Consider the following 22,802-nt stretch of genomic DNA (forward strand, 5'->3'; position numbering starts at 1 on the left):
TTCGTTAGTCACATCCCCAGGCCCCTCTTATATTTCTTTGGCTTTCCACTTTGAATTTTTATTCTTACAATAAATAGAAGATTTACTGTTATGCAGACTACTGCATTAGTGTAGAAATGGTATAAATAATATCAGCGCACTTGTGAAAGAATATCAGACTCACCAGTTGACGTGTATTGGACGCTTGGCATGATTTGTTTACTTTTGAACTTTGATAAAAATCGAACATTTCTGCTACTTTGCACTCAATTTCAAGGTACTTTTCATTGTAAAACCAGTCAAAATTATCTCAATTTCTGTAATATGTCTTCCATTCTATAAAATGAGACCAAGAAAACTAGAATACAACAATAAATACCATACGAAAATACAGTGCAAATTCGCTGTTTTATTCCAAAACCATGGTCGAAGTTTTTTTTTTCTCATTACGCACTGTGTGCTGCAGGATTTTTTTTATACTGCGCACACTGACCACATAGACCCATTCTTTCATATGTAGGCCTACCAGCTTTCTCTCACTAGATTTGAGGGTGCTAGAATTTAGGCGTACTAGTACGTCAAAAACCCTGGGTCGTAAGCCGTACTAGTGCGGCCGAAACCCCCAAAGGGCTAAATATTACAATTATTTTTTTTTATTAACACACTGGCCGATTCACACCAAGGCAGGGTAGCCCGAAAAAGAAAAACTTTCACCATCATTCACTCCATCACTGTCTTGCCAGAAGGGTGCTTTACACTACAGTTTTTAAACTGCAACATTAACACCCCTCCTTCAGAGTGCAGGCACTGTACTTCCCATCTCCAGGACTCAAGTCCGGCCTGCCGGTTTCCCTGAATCCCTTCATATAATTAATACCTCTATAATGTCTCTTTCAATTGAGAGGAATGAAATTCCTTACCTTAAGACTTCTTAGATAAGAAGCTGAGTGAACCAGTCTAAGGTCTGCCTCTGTAGCTTCATTGGGAGTGACTAGATTTATGCCTTTCAACAGTTGCTTCTTCTTTAAATTCTGAAAAAAGACAGACTCTTCAAGACATATTAATTAAAAAATTGGTAGAAATATTTAAACGGGTATGTTTTTGGGCATGTACAGGTGTGTGCAATTATTTATTCATAATTACTTCAACAATATTTTTAGTTACCAGAATATTGCAAATACTAAATGCATGTGGTGTCTATTCTTTAATTAATTTATCTATGAGAGTTAACTTTCCAGTGGTTAACCCCTTCAGGGTCCAAGGCCAAAACCTGAAGTGGTGCCCCAGTGTCCAAGAATTTAAAAAAAAAAAAAAAAATTATTTTTTCTTATGAAATGGTAGAGAATCTTTTTGTGAAGGTAATAAAACAAAAAGTATAAAATTTGATGGAAAATTTATGAAATTATGCTCTCGTGAATTTTGATGTGTTAGCGATATTTACGAATCGGCGATTTTGCAGATTTTGACTCACATTTTAGGCCAATTACATTATTCCAGTCGACCAAATTCTTAGCGATTTCACTAGTATTACTTCTATTCTATCGATTGAGTACAAGAAATCGCCAGGTCAACTGTTTCAACTACAAAATAAAGTGATCGGAAATTGGTAATTTGGCCAATTTAACACAAAGTTCAAAATATTCCAATTTCAAAATAGGGTCCAGAATAAACAATGTAGATATTCCTGGCACTAAACTAACATTTCCTCTGTTCATTAGTTACGTTTTGAGGCTTTACAAATAAATTCCATTTTGATTTTTTATTCACATAATGAATTTTTATTCACACCAAAAAATAGATTTACCGTTATGCAATATTGTAATAATTGTATAAATATCATCACCACATTTGTGAATGTATATTAGACCCACCAGCTGGTGTGTATTAGACGTGTGAGGTCGTTTGTTTACTCTTGAACATCTGCAAAAATTTAACATTTCCGCTACTTTCAGCTCAGTTTCAAGCCATTTCTTGTGCTAAAACCAATCAAAATTATCTCTATTTTTGTAATATGTCTTCCATTCTATCAAATGAGACCAAGAAATCGCAAATACAACTATAAAAAACATATGAAAAAACACTGCAAAGTTGCTGTTTTAATCGAAAATCATGGTCTCAGTTTTTTCTCTCTCATTATACACAGTGTGCTGCAGGATTTGTTTTATGTGGTGCACACATACCACATAGATGTATTCTCTCTTATCTAGGCCCAAATGTACCACACAGTTTATCAGAGTGAGCTGAGCTCATGGCGTAGATCTACGGTTTGGACCCTGAACGCAAAGCCGTAGATCTACGGGACGGACCATGAAAGGGTTAAAGAACACAATATTGTACTTCCTCGTGCAGCCCATTCCAATCCCCTACCACCCTATTTAAAAGAAGTACTGTGCACTGCCTTTCTGGAATACAGTGGAATCTCCACTAACGAGTTTAATCCATTCCATGACCTTGCTCGCATCTGGATTTGCTCGTTTGCAGTCAATTTTCCTCATTTAAATTCATTGAAATACAATTAATTCGTTCCAGTGAAATTCCAGGCACCATAAAATACTTCAATAATTTTCCTAATATCAACTCTATGGCTTATTTATCTATCACAATTCATCTATTATGGCATAATAAACAATATTAATAACATAGAAACATGATGTATACACTAGAATGAACGAAATACGTATTACGTATGCGAGTAGTGTTAGTGGCTGCCATTGTTTTTGGGGCCACCATGGTGGCCATTCCTCCTGCTGACCTCATACCTTCCCCTGCTTTTATTATAACAGAAAACGGAGTGTTTGTAAGGCAAACTCCATTAGATCGTCCTTTTTCTATTACTCAATCGTTTAATTGCTACACTCTTAATGCTATACTCTTAACCCTTTGACTGTCGCGGCCATATATATACGTCTTACGAGGTACCGTATTTGACGTATATATACTCACAAATTCTAGCGGCTTCAAATCAAGAAGGAGAAAGCTGGTAGGCCCACATGTGAGAGAATGGGTCTGTATGGTCAGTGTGCACCATATAAAAAAAATCCTGGAGCACGCAGTACATAATAAAAAAAAAAACTCCGACCGTTTTTTTTAATTAAAATGCCGGCTTTGTGGTCTATTTTCGTATAGTATTTATGGTTGTATTCTCGCTTTCTTGGTCTCATTTGATAGAATGGAAAACATATTATAGAAGTAGAGGTGATTTTGATTGGTTTTACTATAAAAAGAACCTGGAAATGGAGTTGAAAGTAGGGGAAATGTTTGATTTTTGCTGATGTTTGAAAGTAAACAAATGATGTCATTGTCCAATACATATCCAACTAGCCATTCTAATATGCAGTCATGAATGAGTTGACATTATCTGTACAATTATTACAGTATTGCAGTAGTCTGCATAACAGTAAATCTTCTATTTTTTGTTTGAAAAAAAATAAAAAATAAAAAGAAAGAGTAATATCAGAGGGGCCTGGAGACATGACTGATGAACACAGAAAATGGTATTTTAGAGCTGGGAATGTCTGCATTGTTCATTCTGGACCTTATTTTGAAATTGTCATATTTTTTAATTTTTGCGAAATTGGCCAAATTGCAAATTTCTGACCACGTTATTGGGCAGTTGAAATCAGTAAATGGGCAGTTTCTTGTATTCAATTGATAGAAAAAACGGAGTTCTAAAGAAATAGCTATGAGTTTGGTCAACTGGAACAATGGAATTAGCCGAAAATAGGGCTCAAAGTGGGCGAAATCGCCGATTTGTAAATATAGCCGAGGTTGCTAACTTCGTGAGAGCGTAATTCCGTCAGTTTTCCATCAAATTTCATTTTTTTTGGTGTCAATACAATACGGAAAAGATTCTCTATCATTTCATAAGAAAAAAAAAAAAAAATTTTAAATTTTGCGACATCAGGAGACACCTCAGGACTGGGGGTTGCAACAGTCAAGGGGTTAAAAAGAGAAACTTTTGTTTTTCTTTTTGGGCCACCTTGCCTCGGTGGGGTATGGCCGGTGTGTTGAAAGAAGAAAGATTATTACGTATAATTATATTATACATATTATTATTATTAGTAGTAGTAGTAGTAGTAGTAGTAGTAGTCGTGTATACGTATTCTTGTAATAATACTCTTGTTTATCATTTAGAATTTTTATTCACACAAAAAATAGAAGATTTACTGTTATACAGATTACTGCATTATTGTAATAATTGTATAAATAACGTCACCCATTCATGACTATGTATTGGAGTGGCCACTAGGACAGGTACTGGATGGTGATGTCATCTGTTTACTCTTGAACATCGGAAAAAATCAAACATTTCCACTACTTTGAGCTCAATTTCAAGGTACTTTTTGTTGTGAAAGCAATCAAGATCATATCTATTTCTGTAATATATCTTCCATTCTATCAAATGAGACCAAAAACACATGAATACAACCATGAAAACCCCAAGAAAATATACCGCTAAGGGCCGGCTAATGGCTGACAGGTGAACTCCGTTATTTACAGTCAGATTTCTTTCACTTTTGGTGTACTTTAAGAAGCATCTTTCCATCATACATTGCTCAAGTTTCAATAAGACAGTCCAAGATATGAGATCCAATTATTTAGCTCGAGCAAGAGCCCCTCACCAGCCCCTCACCCTTAAGGCCCGCTTGCATCTATAAATTTCTCTCGCGTATGGAAGCAAAAAATCGACCGAGCGGCTGCTCGTATCTGGAAAAACTAGCACGTGGATGCGCTCATTAGTGGAGGTTCCACTGTATACAGTTGAACTGTATACAGGTTCCACTGTATACAGTTCTTATTGTGCTTGGTGTGTTGGCTTGTGTTACAAATACAGGTTTTAGAATGTTATAATGCACACATTATTCTAATTCTCAACATAACATTTTTATGAAGTTTTTAAAAACATATACAGTGGACCTCCGGTTTTCATACTTAATCCATTCCAGAAAGTCGGTCTAAAACCAAAAAGTATGATGGACTGAATGATGACAAAAGTTTTTCTTTTTCGGGCCACCCTACCTTGGTGGGAATCGGCCGATGTGTTAATAAAAAAAAATTATAATTTTTAAAGTAGGTAGTAGGTTGGTAGACAGCAACCGCCCAGGGAGGCATTACCATCCTACCAAGTGAGTGTAAAATGAAAGTCTGTAATTGTTTTACAGGATGGTAGGATTGCTGGTGATTTTGTCTGTCTCATAAATATGCAAGATTACAGGTACGTCTTGCTACTTCTACTTACACTTAGGTCACACTACACATACATGTACAAGCATATATATACACACCCCTCTGGGTTTTCTTCTATTTTCTTTCTAGTTCTTGTTCTTTTTTATTTCCTATCTCCATGGGGAAGTGGAACAAAATTCTTCCTCTATAAGCCATGCATGTTGTAAGAGGTGACCAAAATGCCAGGAGCAAGGGGCTAGTAACCCCTTCTCCTGTATAAATTACTAAATTTTAAAAGAGAAACTTTCATTTTTCTTTTTGGGCCACCCTACCTCGGTGGGATATGACCAGTTTGCTGAAAAAAAAAATTAAAGAATAACTAATTTTACATACAGAAAACAATGAGGAATAAATATAAATGACTAATTTTAATGATAAATGAGCATTACATACATACCTTTATTGAAGACTCTTGTTGGCATATTGAAGGCGGCGAGGAGGGGAGAGGGAGTTGGGGTTATTGTTTGAAAGGGGAATCCCCCTCCATAAGGACTTTAGGTATCAAAGCCCTCTCTGGGGATCATTTATTTATTCATTTATTTATTTATTAATTTGAACATGATACAGTGAAGTACAAAGGAATACAGTTATTACAGTGCAACATGCCAAAGCCCCTTGTACGCAGAGCATTATGGGCAGGCTTAAAATTAACTTAAGATAAACTAAGCAACGATATGTTCAGTGGTAAAAACATTATTGTAAACAGATAACAATTTAGCACAAATGGGGTAGTAACCCCTTTTCCTGTAAAGATTACTAAAAAGAATAAGAAGAAGAAAATTGTCAAAGTGGGAAGTCTGAATGTGCATGGATGTTGTGCAAATGAAAAGAGAGAGATGATTCTGGATGTTATGAATGAGAAGAAGCTGGATGTCTTGGCTTTAAGTGAAACAAAGCTGAAGGGGGTGGGAGAGTTTCAGTGGAGAGGAATAAATGGGATTAGGTCAGGGGTTTCAAACAGAGTTAAAGCTAAAGGAGTAGCAATAATGTTCAATGATAAGATATGGCAGGAAAAGAGGGACTGTAAATGTATTAATTCAAGGATTATGTGGAGTAAAATAAAGGTTGGATGTGAAAAGTGGGTTATAGTAAGCATATAAGCACCTGGAGAAGAGAGAAGTGTAGAGGAGAGAGAGAGATTTTGGGAAATGTTGAGTGAATGCGTGGGGAGTTTTGAACCAAGTGTGAGAGTACTTGTGGATGGGAATTTCAATGCTAAAGTGGGTAAAAATGTTGTGGTGGGAGAAGTAGGTAAATCTGGGGTGCCAGGGGTAAATGTAAATGGGGAGCCTTTAATTGAGCTATGTGTAGAAAGAGATTTGGTAATAAGTAATACATATTTTATGAAAAAGAGGATAGATAAATATACAAGGTATGATGTAGCATGTAATGAAAGTAGTTTGTTAGATTATGTATTTGTGGATAAAAGGTTAATGGGTAGGCTCCAGGATGTACATGTTTATAGAGGGACAACTGATATATCGGATCATTATTTAGTTGTAGCTACAGTTAGAGTAAAAGGTAGATGGGACAAGAGGAAGGTGGCAACAACAAGTAGGAGGGAAGTAAAAGTGTATAAACTAAGGGAGGAGGAAGTTCGGGTGAGATATAAGCGACTATTGGCAGAAAGGTGGGCTAGTGCAAAGATGAGTAGTGGGGGGGTTGAAGAGGGTTGGATGAGTTTTAAAAATGCAGTATTAGTATGTGGAGCAAATGTTTGTGGTTATAGGAGGGTGGGGGCAGGAGGAAAGAGGAGTGATTGGTGGAATGATGAAGTAAAGGGTGTGATAAAAGAGAAAAAGTTAGCTTATGAGAGGTGTTTACAAAGCAGAAGTGTTATAAGAAGAGCAGAGTATATGGAGAGTAAAAGAAAGGTGAAGAGTGGTGAGAGAGTGCAAAAGTAGAGCAGATGATAGAGTGGGAGAGGCACTGTCAAGAAATTTTAATGAAAATAAGAAAAAATTTTGGAGTTAAACAAGTTAAGAAAGCCTAGGGAACGTATGGATTTGTCAGTTAAAAACAGAGTAGGGGAGTTAGTAGATGGGGAGAGGGAGGTATTAGGTAGATGGCGAGAATATTTTGAGGAACTTTTAAATGTTGAGGAAGAAAGGGAGGCGGTAATTTCATGCACTGGCCAGGGAGGTATACCATCTTTTAGGAGTGAAGAAGAGCAGAATGTAAGTGTGGGGGAGGTACGTGAGGCATTACGTAGAATGAAAGTGGGTAAAGCAGCTGGAACTAATGGGATCATGACAGAAATGTTAAAAGCAGGGGAGGATATAGTGTTGGAGTGGTCAGTACTTTTGTTTAATAAATGTATGAAAGAGGGGAAGGTACCTAGAGATTGGAGGAGAGCATGTATATTCCCTTTATATAAAGGAAAGGGGGACAAAAGAGATTGTAAAAATTATAGGGGAATAAGTTTACTGAGTATACCAGGAAAAGTATACGGTAGGGTTATTATTGAAGAATTAAAAGACAGAATGTAGGACTGTGGATGAGCAAGGAGGTTTCAGAGTGGGTAGGGGATGTGTAGATCAAGTGTTTACATTGAAGCATATATGTGAAAAGTATTTAGATAAAGGTAGGGAAGTTTTTATTGCATTTATGGATTTAGAAAAGGCATATGATAGAGTGGATAGGAGAGCAATGTGGCAGATGTTGCAAGTATATGGAATAGGTGGTAAGTTACTAAATGCTGTAAAGAGCTTTTATGAGGATAGTGAGGCTCAGGTTAGTGTGTGCAGAAGAGAGTGTGAGAAAATGCAAATGATGATCGTCTCTAGGCACCATGATGGTAATGCTGGTGCAGTAGTAAGGATGAATGGGAGGGTGTTGGCACCTGGAGAAGAAGTTGATATCCTTGGGGTGAAATTTGACTTCAAACTAACCATGAAGAACCATGTTGTAAATCTTGCAAACAAGGCAGCCAGGAAGCTTACAGCACTTCGCCGTATCTCGCATCTACTTGACAGTAGGGGTTGCAAGATTCTGTACGAGGCACAAGTACGCTCGCACCTTGAGTATGCTCCACTTTCTTGGTTTGCCTGCCCCCCTCTCTCATCTGCGACTGCTTGACAGAGTAGAGAACAGAGCAAGACGTCTCATCTCTCACCTGGACCCATCCTGAATAGATCTGTCATTTCAGCAGAGCCTTCAACAAAGGAGGGATGTGGGTGGCCTTACTGTTATGTACAAGGCCAATATTGTCAAAGTACCACACTTGGATCCACTTCGAGGACAGCGTGAAACAAACTTTTATGCCACAAGACGGGCAGAAAGCAACTTCACTCTGGCTGTACCCTTCTCCAGAACTTCACTCCATCTGAGATCCTATATACCCAGGATGACTCGAGTATGGAACACATTCGTACAGCATAATGATGTCAACGAGATAAAGTCAGTTGATCAAATGAAAATGCTGGCCCACAGATGGCTCCAACTTCATCCTGTTCCCTACTTGTATGTCTCGTAACAATAAAAATGTTTTCAAATGAGCTGATGTAGGTAACAGCTCTTATCTTGTCAATAAAGTTAGGAATCCTTAACCTGTAAATAGCTTGTCAATAAAGCTAGGGATCCTTAACCTTGTCAAACCCTGTGTAAAAAAAAAAAAAAGAGGGAGACTACTTAACGGTAAAAGTAGGTCTTAGACAGGGATGTGTAATGTCACCATGGTTGTTTAATATATTTATAGATGGGGTTGTAAATGAAGTAAATGCTAGGGTGTTTGGGAGAGGGGTGGGATTAAATTATGGGGAATCAAATACAAAATGCAAAGTGACACAGTTTCTTTTTGCTGATGATACTGTGCTTATGGGAGATTCTAAAGAAAAATTGCAAAGGTTAGTGGATGAGTTTGGGACTATGTGTAAAGGTAGAAAGTTGAAAGTGAACATAGAAAAGAGTAAGGTGATGAGGGTATCAAATTATTTAGATAAAGAAAAATTGGATATCAAATTGGGGAGGAGGAGTATGGAAGAAGTGAATGTTTTCAGATACTTGGGAATTGATGTGTCGGCGGATGGATTTATGAAGGATGAGGTTAATCATAGAATTGATGAGGGAAAAAAGGTGAGTGGTGGACTGAGGTATATGTGGAGTTAAAAAACGTTATCTATGGAGGCAAAGAAGGGAATGTATGAAAGTATAGTAGTACCAACACTCTTATATGGGTGTGAAGCTTGGGTTGTGAATGCAGCAGCGAGGAGGCAGTTGGAGGCAGTGGAGATGTCCTGTCTAAGGGCAATGTGTGGTATAAATATTATGCAGAAAATTCTGAGTGAGGAAATTAGGAGAAGGTGTGGAGTTAATAAAGGTATTAGTCAGAGGGCTGAAGAGGGGTTGTTGAGGTGGTTTGGTCATTTAGAGAGAATGGATCAAAGTAGAATGACATGGAGAGCATTTAAATCTGTAGGAGAAGGAAGGCAGGGTAGGGGTCGTCCTCGAAAAGGTTGGAAGGAAGGGGTAAGGGAGGTTTTGTGGGCGAGGGGCTTGGACTTCCAGCAGGCATGCATGAGCGTGTTTGATAGGAGTGAATGGAGACGAATGGTATTTGGGCCTGACGATCTGTTGGAGTGTGAGCAGGGTAATATTTAGTGAAGGGATTCAGGGATACCAGTTATTTTTATATAGCCGGACTTGTATCCTGGAAATGGGAAGTACAGTGCCTGCACTCTAAAGGAGGGGTTCGGGATATTAGCAGTTTGGAGGGATATGTTGTGTATCTTTATACGTATATGCTTCTAAACTGTTGCGTTCTGAGCACCTCTGCAAAAACAGTGATTATGTGTGAGTGAGGTGAAAGTGTTGAATGATGATAAAAGTATTTTCTTTTTGGGGGTTTCCTTTCTTTTTGGGTCACCCTACCTCGGTGGGAGACGGCCGACTTGTTGGAAAAAAAAAAAAAAAAAAAAAAAAAAGTATTACAAAGACAGGTCATATGGTCATTTACTGTGTTGCTGTGCATTCAGTAGAATGGAGTATTCTGTTAAGTAATGTAATTAAAAAATAAAGTTTGATTGGGTCACAGGTTAGACATTTATGAGATACAATAATGAGAAACATTTATGAGATACAATTTATGAGATACAATTATTCAGTATTTATTTACTTGTGGGTGAGTAAATGATTTTTGAGAAGAGGCTTTAATTTATAAACAGACAGTGTTTCTTTTATATTCACAGGTAATGAATTCCAGATTTTAGGGCCTTTTATGTGCATTGAGTTTTTGCATAGCGTGAGATGGACACGAGGAACATCAAAGAGTGATCTGTGCCTTGTGTTATGGTCATGTGTTCTGTTGAGGTTGGTAAGGAGACATTTGAGGGGAGGGTTTATATCAGAGTTAAGTGTTCTATGAATGTAGTAGGTGCAGTAATAAGTATGGATGTTTTGTATGGTGAGTAGGTTTAGAGTTTTGAATATTGGTGGAGTGTGCTGCCTGTAGTGGGAATTTGTTATCATTCTGACTGCAGCCTTTTGTTGGGTAATTAATGGTCTGAGATGGTTTATTGTTGTTGAGCCCCATGCACAAATTCCATAGGTGAGATAGGGGTTATTTCCCTTCTTTGTTTTTTACTGGCACTGGATCAATGTCGCAATAAAAATCTATCCAGAGAGCTCTGTTTCTGGCACCACTTTTGTATTTCTCTTTACCACAGGGATGGCCCTAGGAACTTTCTTTGGGCCCATGGTGGCTTATTTCGCAGTTGCAATCAATAAACAAGCACAAAAATTGCGATACTGGCCATGTAGTCAGAAACTGTAAGGCTGGAGGTGATGTCCTGGTAGTCAGTAAATGTGGGGCTGATAGTGCTGTCCTGGGAGACAGTAATGGTGAAGCTGGAGGTGCTGTCCTAGGAGACAGTAATGGTGAAGCTGGAGGTGCTGTCCTGGGAGACAGTAATGGTGAAGCTGGAGATTTTGTCCAGGTAGTCGGGAATTATACGCAGGAAGGAATACATATAAATGACCTCATAGGGGACAGGAGCCGTAGTGGGGAAACAAGTGTAGTCAAAGATAAGATAAAAACCAATATTGCAAACTAGAAATACCACAGGAAATAGCAAACAAGAGGACTCCACTAGCTATAGTGAGGATATATTACCAAAAACAACTGGTGGGAGCTCCATTGTTGGTGCTAGGGAGGATAGGAATAAGACAGGGAAACATGCACCAACAGGAAATACAGTCACAGAAACCCAAGGCAAACGGAAACCAAGCCTGTGCACATACTATGCAATTGGTATCTGCAGACATGGAAAATCTGGAAAAACAGACGGGACGTGCAACTATGACCACCCTAGAAAATGCCATGCCCATATGACAACAGGAAAATGCAAACTCCCTTCCTGTAAGCTTTTTCACCCTGAAATGTGTACCTCTTCAGTACAGGAAAGACTGTGCTATAACTTAAATTGCCAGGCACACCATCTAAAGGGTACAAAAAGATACAAAACATCCAGGCCATGGGAAAACCTGGGTAGCCACAGCCACTCAAGAGGGAGAGGTTTTTTAGTGCCAGGAAGGAAAAAAAACTGGCAGGAAATGGCAGAAATTGTACACCAAATCCAGTCATTCCTGGAGTGGAACCACAGTCGATGGCCTCCACTCCAAACCAACAGATACAGATACTAATGCCGGAAAAAAAATCCCCCCCCAGTACCAACAATACCACCAGTCCGATAACATTCTTCTTTGCAAATATACAGGGTCTAAAGCCAGCAACAAACAACAACATACCTTTCATCCGTGGACTGCTTGCAGAGGCAAAGGCAATGTTCGCGGCTTTCACTGAGACCCACATAAAGGATCACTTGGACAATGAAATATGGATCCCAGGTTACAACCTATACAGATGTGACAGAGTGAACAGGCAAAAGGAAGGGGGGGGGGGGTTGGCCTGTACATTGCAGAGTCACTTGTTTGCACAGAACTGCTAAATGCCTCAAATGATGTAGTGGAAGTTTTAGCAGTAAAGGTCGAGAACCAAAACCTAGTCATTGTGGTAGTCTACAAGCCTCCGGATGCAACATCCCAGCAATTCCAGGAACAGCTGTTAAAAATTGACCACTGTCTGGAAAATCTTCCAGCTCCTGCACCCAACATCTTGCTCCTGGGGGATTTCAACTTAAGGCACCTAAAATGGAGGAATATAGCAAATAATATTGTTGCAGTAATAACACCAGGAGGCAGCTCTGATGAAAACTCACACTCACACGAGCTTTTAAATCTCTGCACAAAATTCAATTTAAACCAGCAAATAATAGAGCCTACTAGACTGGAGAATACACTAGACCTCATCTTCACTAACAATGATGATCTGATAAGAAATGTCACCATATCAAAAACAATATACTCAGATCACAACATAATTGAGGTTCAGACATGTATGCGTGGAGCCCCAGACCGACATAATGAGACTAGTCACGAGGGAGCATTCACCAAATTCAACTTCAACAACAAAAACATAAAGTGGGACCAAGTAAACCAAGTTCTAACCGATATAAGCTGGGAAGATATACTAAGCAACACAGACCCCAACGTATGCCTAGAACAGATTAACTTGGTGGCACTCGATGTATGCACAAGGCTTATTCCTCTAAGAAAAAGGAGGAGTAGATGATGTAAAATAGAAAGAGACAGGCGCTCCCTTTACAGGCGACGGAAAAGAATAACAGAGCGGCTAAAAGAGGTCAATATATCTGAAATGCGTAGGGAGACACTGGTCAGAGAAATAGCAAGCATCGAACTCAAGCTAAAGGAATCTTATAGGAGTCAGGAATCGCGGGAAGAACTAAAAGCCATAAATGAAATCGAAAGAAACCCAAAGTATTTCTTCTCCTATGCCAAATCAAAGTCGAGAACAACATCCAGTATTGGGCCCCTACTTAAACAAGATGGGTCCTACACAGATGACAGCAAGGAAATGAGTGAGCTACTCAAGTCCCAATATGACTCAGTTTTTAGCAAGCCGCTAACCAGACTGAGAGTTGAAGATCAAAACGAATTTTTTATGAAAGAGCCACAAAATTTGGTTAACACAAGCCTATCCGATGTTATCTTGACGCCAAATGACTTCGAACAGGCGATAAATGACATGCCCATGCACTCTGCCCCAGGGCCAGACTCATGGAACTCCGTGTTCATCAAGAACTGCAAGAAGCCCTTATCACGAGCCTTTTCCATCCTATGGAGAGGGAGCATGGACATGGGGGTCGTCCCACAGTTACTAAAAACAACAGACATAGCCCCACTCCACAAAGGGGGCAGTAAAGCAATAGCAAAGAACTACAGACCGATAGCACTAACATCCCATATCATAAAAATCTTTGAAAGGGTCCTAAGAAGCAAGATCACCACCCATCTAGAAACCCATCAGTTACACAACCCAGGGCAACATGGGTTTAGAACAGGTCGCTCCTGTCTGTCTCAACTATTGGATCACTACTACAAGGTCCTAAATGCACTAGAAGATAAAAAGAATGCTGATGTAATATATACAGACTTTGCAAAAGCCTTCGACAAGTGTGACCATGGCGTAATAGCGCACAAAATGCGTGCTAAAGGGATAACAGGAAAAGTCGGTCGATGGATCTATAATTTCCTGACTGTCGTCAACAGAGTAAAGTCCGAGGCAGCTACGGTGAAAAGCTCTGTTCCACAAGGCACAGTACTCGCTCCCATCTTGTTCCTCATCCTCATATCTGACATAGACAAGGATGTCAGCCACAGCACCGTGTCTTCCTTTGCAGATGACACCCGAATCTGCATGACAGTGTCTTCCATTGCAGACACTGCAAGGCTCCAGGCGGACATCAACCGAATCTTTCAGTGGGCTGCAGAAAACAATATGAAGTTCAATGATGAGAAATTTCAATTACTCATATATGGTAAACACGAGGAAATTAAATCTTCATCAGAGTACAAAACAAATTCTGGCCACAAAATAGAGCGAAACACCAACGTCAAAGACCTGGGAGTGATCATGTCAGAGGATCTCACCTTCAAGGACCATAACATTGTATCAATCGCATCTGCTAGAAAAATGACAGGATGGATAATGAGAACCTTCAAAACTAGGGAGGCCAAGCCTATGATGACACTCTTCAGGTCACTTGTTCTATCTAGGCTGGAATATTGCTGCACACTAACAGCACCTTTCAAGGCAGGTGAAATTGCTGACCTAGAAAATGTACAGAGAACCTTCACGGCGCGCATAACGGAGATAAAACACCTCAATTACTGGGAGCGCTTGGGGTTCCTGAACCTGTATTCCCTGGAACGCAGGCGGGAGAGATACATGATTATATACACCTGGAAAATCCTAGAGGGACTAGTACCGAACTTGCACACGAAAATCACTCACTACGAAAGCAAAAGACTTGGCAGATGATGCAACATCCCCCCAATGAAAAGCAGGGGTGTCACTAGCACGTTAAGAGACCATACAATAAGTGTCAGGGGCCCAAGACTGTTCAACTGCCTCCCAGCATACATAAGGGGGATTACCAACAGACCCCTGGCAGTCTTCAAGCTGGCACTGGACAAGCACCTAAAGTCGGTTCCTGACCAGCCGGGCTGTGGCTCGTACGTTGGTTTGCGTGCAGCCAGCAGCAACAGCCTGGCTGATCAGGCTCTGATCCACCAGGAGGCCTGGTCACAGACCGGGCCGCGGGGGCGTTGACCCCCGGAACTCTCTCCAGGTAAACTCCAGATAAATGCTCACTCAACCAGTGACAAAGCCAGACTGACGGCATTCCCGGGTGGGCAGATACGTATGATATGTACGATTTCTGGATTGAGGTACGAAAACTGGACTAAAATTTTGCCCAAAAAAGTGTTCTAAAACCGAATTGTATGGTACGCAGGCCATACGAAAACCGGAGGTCCACTGTACTGTATACAGTACTTTATGTATAATTCATACATAAAGGGAAGTAGGGAAGAAAATACAGAGCTCAAACAGCTTCGAGGAGAAACCTCTAGCTTTTTTCACAAAATTAATTTTTTTCTTCTTCAAAGCTATGGGTTCTAAATTAACACTATTTATTCATGTATTCATTTATTTGTTTATAAAAAATGCAGAATGCAAGTGTAAAAAACAAAATATGTCAGAAATTACCTTGACTATATTACCCCATTTGCATGCATCAAATGGATGCAGTCTCTCCATGCCAAGCAGATGAATGTTATACTCCTCACGGTACACAATTGGAATACAGTCTGCTCCAGCATCAATGTATAATCTGCTCTCAGCCCCTCTGAAACAAAATACATACTCTACATTACAGTGAAAATTGAATAATCACCAAAAAAAGACAGAAAATTATATGGTTAGTTACAGAACAAAAGTTTCATATGCAAAAAATTTTGTAATCCAATGTGATACCCCTGTATATTTGTACTGCATGCACATTTTATAAGAAAAAGCAATGAAAAAATGTTGATCATGTTTATTATATTATGATGTTTTAGAGTAAGATTAAGTGATTTAAATATGAAATGAGACCAGCATTGGGTAAATTCAGGGCTGTGGTTGCCATAACCACCATCATCTTTACAAAACTATTGCAAAATATTTAAACTTTTGAACATATTGATTTCCACTGCCACATCAAACACATCAATATGGAGTTCAGTAATATTCAGGAAGTATCACAGAATACTTTCAATACTGATCAGCATGTTACTGACTTTAATTTTAATCACCATTAAGCTTGGGAACTTCAGGGCTAAAGTCCTTAGTCTATGTTCTTTGTTACACATCATCAGAGATAGAAATAATAGTGATCTTTACAGTTTTTAGTGGCTCTGGTGGCCTGGTGGTTGAAGCTCTCGCTTCACATGGCGAGGGTCGATTCCCAGCCAGAGTAGAAACATTGGGCGTGTTTCTTTCCACCTGGTGCCTATGTTCCCCATCAGTAAAATGGGTACCTGGGTGTTAGTCAACTGGTGTGGGTCATATCCTGGGACACTGACCTAATTTGCCCGAAATGCTCAGCATAACAAGGGGCTTTCTATATAGTAGTATGTCACTGATGTCAGCTAGGCCTGTATACCATGTAAATATACTTGTAGTAAATAAAGATTTTTTTTTTTTTTAACAAGTCGGCCATCTCCCACTGAGGCAGGGTGACCCAAAAAGAAAGAAAATCCCCAAAAAGAAAATACTTTCATCATCATTCAACACTTTCACCTCACTCACACATAATCACTGTTTTTGCAGAGGCGCTCAGAACACAACAGTTTAGAAGCGTATACATGTACGTATAAAGATACACAACATATCCCTCCAAACTGCTAATATCCCGAACCCCTCCTTTAGAGTGCAGGCATTGTGCTTCCCATTTCCAGGACTCAAGTCCGGCTATATAAAAATAACCGGTTTCCCTTCACTAAATATTACCCCGCTCACACTCCAACAGATCGTCAGGTCCCAAATACCATTCATCTCCATTATTATTATTATTATTATTATTATTATTATTATTATTATTATTATTATTATTATTATTTCAGACCTTTTTGTGACTCCCAAATAAAAAAAATTATGTAGTTGTACACATTTTGTGAACACTATCCTTGCCTTTCCTGGAGGGTCATGACCCACTATTAAGAAACAATGCCATAAACAATACTTGAAAATACAATGACAAGTAAATACCATTTCAACATATAACATATAAAATATGACCTTTCAAAGTTACTACTTACAGATCCCTGGGCATGGCCTCATTCTCCACTGTTTCCTCAGGGCTAACAGATGCCATTGTACCTGCAACAATAAACTCAATTACCATTTAGTACTAAGTACATATTCTAATTATTAATGTTATTATTGTGATAAAAATTATGAAAAGATAAGTATAGTTTTGGCATAAAAGCACCTTTCCTGAAGGGAGATCAGGTCCAATTCATTGGATTATGAACCCCTCACCAGGATAATAATAATAATAATAATAATAATAATAATAATAATAATAATAATAATAATAATAATAATAATAATAATAATAATTTTTATTAACACACTGGCCGATTCACACCAAGGCAGGGTGGCCCGAAAAAGAAAAACTTTCACCATCATTCACTCCATCACTGTCTTGCCAGAAGGGTGCTTTACACTACAGTTTTTAAACTGCAACATTAACACCCCTCCTTCAGAGTGCAGGCACTGTACTTCCCATCTCCAGGACTCAAGTCCGGCCTGCCGGTTTCCCTGAATCCCTTCATAAATGTTACTTTGCTAACACTCCAACAGCATGTCAAGTATTAAAAACCATTTGTCTCCATTCACTCCTATCAAACACGCTCACGCATGCCCGCTGGAAGTCCAAGCCCCTCGCACACAAAACCTCCTTTACCCCCTCCCTCCAACGTTTCCTAGGCCGACCCCTACCCCGCCTTCCTTCCACTACAGACTAATACACTCTTGAAGTCATTCTGTTTCGCTCCATTCTCTCTATATGTCCGAACCACCTCAACAACCCTTCCTCAGCCCTCTGGACAACAATTTTGGCAATCCCGCACCTCCTCCTAACTTCCAAACTATGAATTCTCTGCATTATATTCACACCACACATTGTGCAAGAAAGGTATAAAATACCGACAATATGAAAGTAGACACATGTGCAACATCTGGATATCTTTATTGTAGACGTTTCGCCATCCAGTGGCTTTATCAATACAAATTCTAGGACATAATTGGAAGACTGTAGAACTACAGTGGACCCCCGCATAACGATGGCATCACATAGCGATTATTTCGCATACCGCTTACTTTAATTGCAAAAATTTTGCCTCACATACCGCTTAAAAACCCGCTTACCGATTTTCGTCCGAGACGCGTCCAATGTGCGGCCTGAGCCACGCTCACATGTTCCGCCGGTGGCATTGTTTACCAGCCAGCCTCCGCGGTAACATCCAAGCATACAATCGGAATATTTCGTATTATTACAGTGTTTTCGGTGCTTTTTCTGGAAAATAAGTGACCATGGGCCCCAAGAAAGCTTCTAGTGCCAACCCTACAGCAATAAGGGTGAGAATTACAATAGAGATGAAGAAAAAGATCATTGATAAGTATGAAAGTGGAGTGCATGTCTCCGAGCTGGCCAGGTTTTATAATAAACCCCAATCAACCATCGCTACTATTGGTGGTACAGCTGCTGCTGCTGCTGCACTGTCAGCTGCTGCTGCTGCTGTAGCACCGTTGTTGGTGTGGCTTATTGAGAATACCAAGAAACAATTAACCCCAGAGGATTTGCCACCCAGGATAACCCAAAAAAGTCAGTGTCATCGAAGACTGTCTAACTTATTTCCATTGGGGTCCTTAATCTTGTCTCCCAGGATGCAACCCACACAAGTCGACTAACACCCAGGTGAACAGGGAAAAATGCCTGGAACTAGTGCTCATATTGGTGAATTTAAAGCCAGCAAAGGTTGGTTTGAGAGATTTAAGAATCGTAGTGGCATACACAGTGTGATAAGGCCTGTTCTGGAAGAAAATGCCAAACAGGACCTACAGTACTCAGGAGGAAAAGGCACTCCCAGGACACAGTGTCTCATCAGTCATTGCTGCATCTTCAATAAAGGTAAGTGTCATTTATTCTTCATTTAGTAGACTAGTACATGCACAATATATACTGTGCATGTACTACTCTACTATTGTGCATGTATCCTTCTCTTTGTGTGTGGGAAAATGTATATTTCATGTGGTAAAATTTTTTTTTTCATACTTTTGGGTGTCTTGCACGGATTAATTTGATTTCCATTATTTCTTATGGGGAAAATTCATTCACATAGCGATTATTTCGCATAACAATTACCCCTCTTGCACGGATTAAAATCGTTAACCGGGGGTCCACTGTATATACAAAAGATGAGGTAATCAGTCCCTCAGCCTTGGAGTTAGAGTTCACAGCATCGTGGTGGAGGAGAATCTGGATTCTCCTCCTCTTTGCTTCCAAGGACAAAGTTCTTTGTCTCCACAGACTCCTAAGTGCACTGCTCACTCTTTTCCCCTCATCAATTCTATGATTCACCTCATCTTTCATAGACCCATCTGCTGACACGTCCACTCCCAAATATCTGAATACATTCACCTCCTCCATACTCTCTCCCTCCAATCTGATATCCAATCTTTCATCACCTAATCTTTTTGTTATCCTCATAACCTTACTCTTTCCTGTATTCACTTTCAATTTTCTTCTTTTACATACCCTACCAAATTCATCCACCAACCTCTGCAACTTCTCTTCAGAATCACCCAAGAGCACAGTGTCATCAGCAAAGAGCAACTGTGACAACTCCCACTTTATGTGTGATTCTTTATCTTTTAACTCCACACCTCTTGCCAAGACCCTCGCATTTACTTCTCTTACAACCCCATCTATAAATATACTAAACAACCACGGTGACATCACACATCCTTGTCTTAGGCCTACTTTTACTGGGAAATAATCTCCCTCTTTCCTACATACTCTAACTTGAGCCTCACTATCCTCGTAAAAACTCTTCACTGCTTTCAGTAACCTACCTCCTATACCATACATCTGCAACATCTGCCACATTGCCCCCCTATCCACCCTGTCATACGCCTTTTCCAAATCCATAAATGCCACAAAAACCTCTTTAGCCTTATCTAAATACTGTTCACTTATATGTTTCACTGTAAACACCTGGTCCACACACCCCCTACCTTTCCTAAAGCCTCCTTGTTCATCTGCTATCCTATTCTCCGAGGTCTTACTCTTAATTCTTTCAATAATAACTCTACCATACACTTTACCAGGTATACTCAACAGACTTATCCCCCTATAATTTTTGCATTCTCTTTTGTCCCCTTTGCCTTTATACAAAGGAACTATGCATGCTCTCTGCCAATCCCTAGGTACCTTACCCACTTCCATACATTTATTAAATAATAGCACCAACCACTATTTGGGCCATACATGGAATACAGTGCATGAATTAATCAAAGGTAGGCACAAAAGAAAGCCACTAATTATGCAATGCATATTTTTTTTTCTTTTTCAACAGGTCGGCCGTCTCTCACCGAGGCAGGGTGACCCAAAAAGAAAGAAAATCCCCAAAAAGAAAATACTTTCATCATCATTCAACCCTTTCACCTCGCTCATGCATAATCACTGTTTTTGCGAAGGTGCCCAGACACAACAGTTTAGAAGCATATATAAAGATACCTGGAGTTTACCTGGAGAGAGTTCCGGGGGTCAACGCCCCCGCGGCCCGGTCTGTGACCAGGCCTCCTGGTGGATCAGAGCCTGATCAACCAGGCTGTTGCTGCTGGCTGCACGCAAACCAACATACGAGCCACAGCCCGGCTGATCAGGAACTGACTTTAGGTGCTTGTCCAGTGCCAGCTTGAAGACTGCCAGGGGTCTGTTGGTAATCCCCCTTATGTGTGCTGGGAGGCAGTTGAACAGTCTCAGGCCCCTGACACTTATTGTATGGTCTCTTAACGTGCTAGTGACACCCCTGCTTTTCATTGGGGGGATGGTGCATCGTCTGCCAAGTCTTTTGCTTTCGTAGTGAGTGATTTTCGTGTGCAAGTTCGGTACTAGTCCCTCTAGGATTTTCCAGGTGTATATAATCATGTATCTCTCCCTCCTGCATTCCAGGGAATACAGGTTTAGGAACCTCAAGCGCTCCCAATAATTGAGGTGTTTTATCTCCGTTATGCGTGCCGTGAAAGTTCTCTGTACATTTTCTAGGTCGGCAATTTCACCTGCCTTGAAAGGTGCTGTTAGTGTGCAGCAATATTCCAGCCTAGATAGAACAAGTGACCTGAAGAGTGTCATCATGGGCTTGGCCTCCCTAGTTTTGAAGGTTCTCATTATCCATCCTGTCATTTTTCTAGCCGATGCGATTGATACAATGTTATGGTCCTTGAAGGTGAGATCCTCCGACATGATCACTCCCAGGTCTTTGACGTTGGTGTTTCGCTCTATTTTGTGGCCAGAATTTGTTTTGTACTCTGATGAAGATTTAATTTCCTCATGTTTACCATATCTGAGTAATTGAAATTTCTCATCGTTGAACTTCATATTGTTTTCTGCAGCCCACTGAAAGATTTGGTTGATGTCCGCCTGGAGCTTTGCAGTGTCTGCAATGGAAGACACATGCAGATTCGGGTGTCATCTGCAAAGGAAGACACGGTGCTGTGGCTGACATCCTTGTCTATGTCGGATATGAGGATGAGGAACAAGATGGGAGCGAGTACTGTGCCTTGTGGAACATATATATATATATAACATATCCCTCCAAACTACCACTATCCCAAACCCTTCCTTTAATCCTTAAAGTTCCCAAACGTAGATCTACTAAAGCAAGTGATGCTAATACAAGATAGTTGGTTAGAGTAACAGATTGCAATACCACCCCCAACTTGGTATGGTCTGCAGTTGTGGATTGCTGTGTATCCTGGTATTGGGTAGTTATCTATTGTGTCCTGCTTAAGCCAGGTCTCAGTAAGAATAATGCAGGAGAAGGGTGTCTTTAGCGACTCAAGGAGTGCCAGGAGGTCATCATAGTGTTTGCTTAAGGACCTGATGTTGTAGTTAAGAACTGATAGACTTTTAGCAGTGTTTAGGATAGTGCTGGCTTGTGATGCTGTGTAATAAAGGCAGTTACTTTCCAGTAGGTTTTGATTGGGTATTAGATTATGGAGGTTTAGATCAGGGTCAACATGATCATTCATCTAGGTTTAAATTGTAGTTATTCATATCCTGAATTGTGTGTTGAGTTCTAGTACTGATATCTGTAGTAGTGAGAAGTTTGGACAAGTATATAGCTAAAGTACTTTGGTCATATAGAGTATAGTCACTAATAAACATAATGAAGTTGATGTTGTCTGTGTGTTGTGCCAGAATGAGCTAAAGTACAACTAGGCATAAACTAAAAATATAAAAATACAAATTAAAAATAGCTCCAGACTCTCACTTGTAATTGCACAAGGTCTATTATAATGAGTTTGGTGTTGTCTAGGTATTGAGCTAGAATGAGCTAAAGTACAAGTAGGTTTAATCTAATAATATAAAAAATACTAGTTTAAAATGGCTCAAGACTCTCACTTGTAACTGCACTTAGGTCTAATATAAGTTGTTAACAAGAACTAGAGTATAACTAAATTTAAATTGACAAAATAAAATACACAAGTTAGGGTAGCAAAAGAAAATAAAAAATAATAATAAAAAAAAATAGCAATGACATCGGCTTTTTGCTGAGTTATTTTTGGTTTTTGATGAATTGACGTAGTATTTCCCCAGACACAAATACCACAGATGAGGTAAGGATAAATTAAGTATAGTACGATATAAGGAACTACACTTGACACAAACGAGCATTTAAAAAATATTGATTTTAACTTCACTTAATAAGTATATTCAACAAAGCAAGTTTGCTCATACATGGCACCACCTGAACACAAGTGCGCATCAATATATTACAAAGTCACTAAGCAACTAAATATACAACACAACTGACCTTCTTGTTGTTGTGGGTTTTAAGAGCCACTGACAGCTTACACCGTATTGAACTCTGCTTGTAGATGTACGGGCAGTGCGGCTCATATATGT

At 39.7% G+C, this 22,802-nt stretch overlaps 1 protein-coding gene across 2 annotated transcripts in view; it reads right to left on the reverse strand.

The window, feature by feature from the left end:
- Nucleotides 1–22,802, reverse strand: part of HDAC11 (Histone deacetylase 11) — a 32,558-nt gene extending 9,756 nt beyond the window's left edge. The window contains exons 1-4 of one of the 2 annotated variants that reach the window (XM_053789127.2): nucleotides 22,635–22,701; nucleotides 16,924–16,984; nucleotides 15,332–15,470; nucleotides 900–1,010 (exon numbers count right to left, since the gene is read on the reverse strand). In XM_053789127.2, the coding sequence (XP_053645102.1) occupies nucleotides 900–1,010; nucleotides 15,332–15,470; nucleotides 16,924–16,984; nucleotides 22,635–22,662 (339 nt within the window). In that variant the 5' untranslated portion in view covers nucleotides 22,663–22,701. The other variant, XM_053789129.2, reaches the window with a different exon arrangement.

This window comes from Cherax quadricarinatus, chromosome 44 (genome assembly GCF_038502225.1).
Source record: "Cherax quadricarinatus isolate ZL_2023a chromosome 44, ASM3850222v1, whole genome shotgun sequence".
NCBI lineage: Eukaryota > Metazoa > Arthropoda > Malacostraca > Decapoda > Parastacidae > Cherax > Cherax quadricarinatus.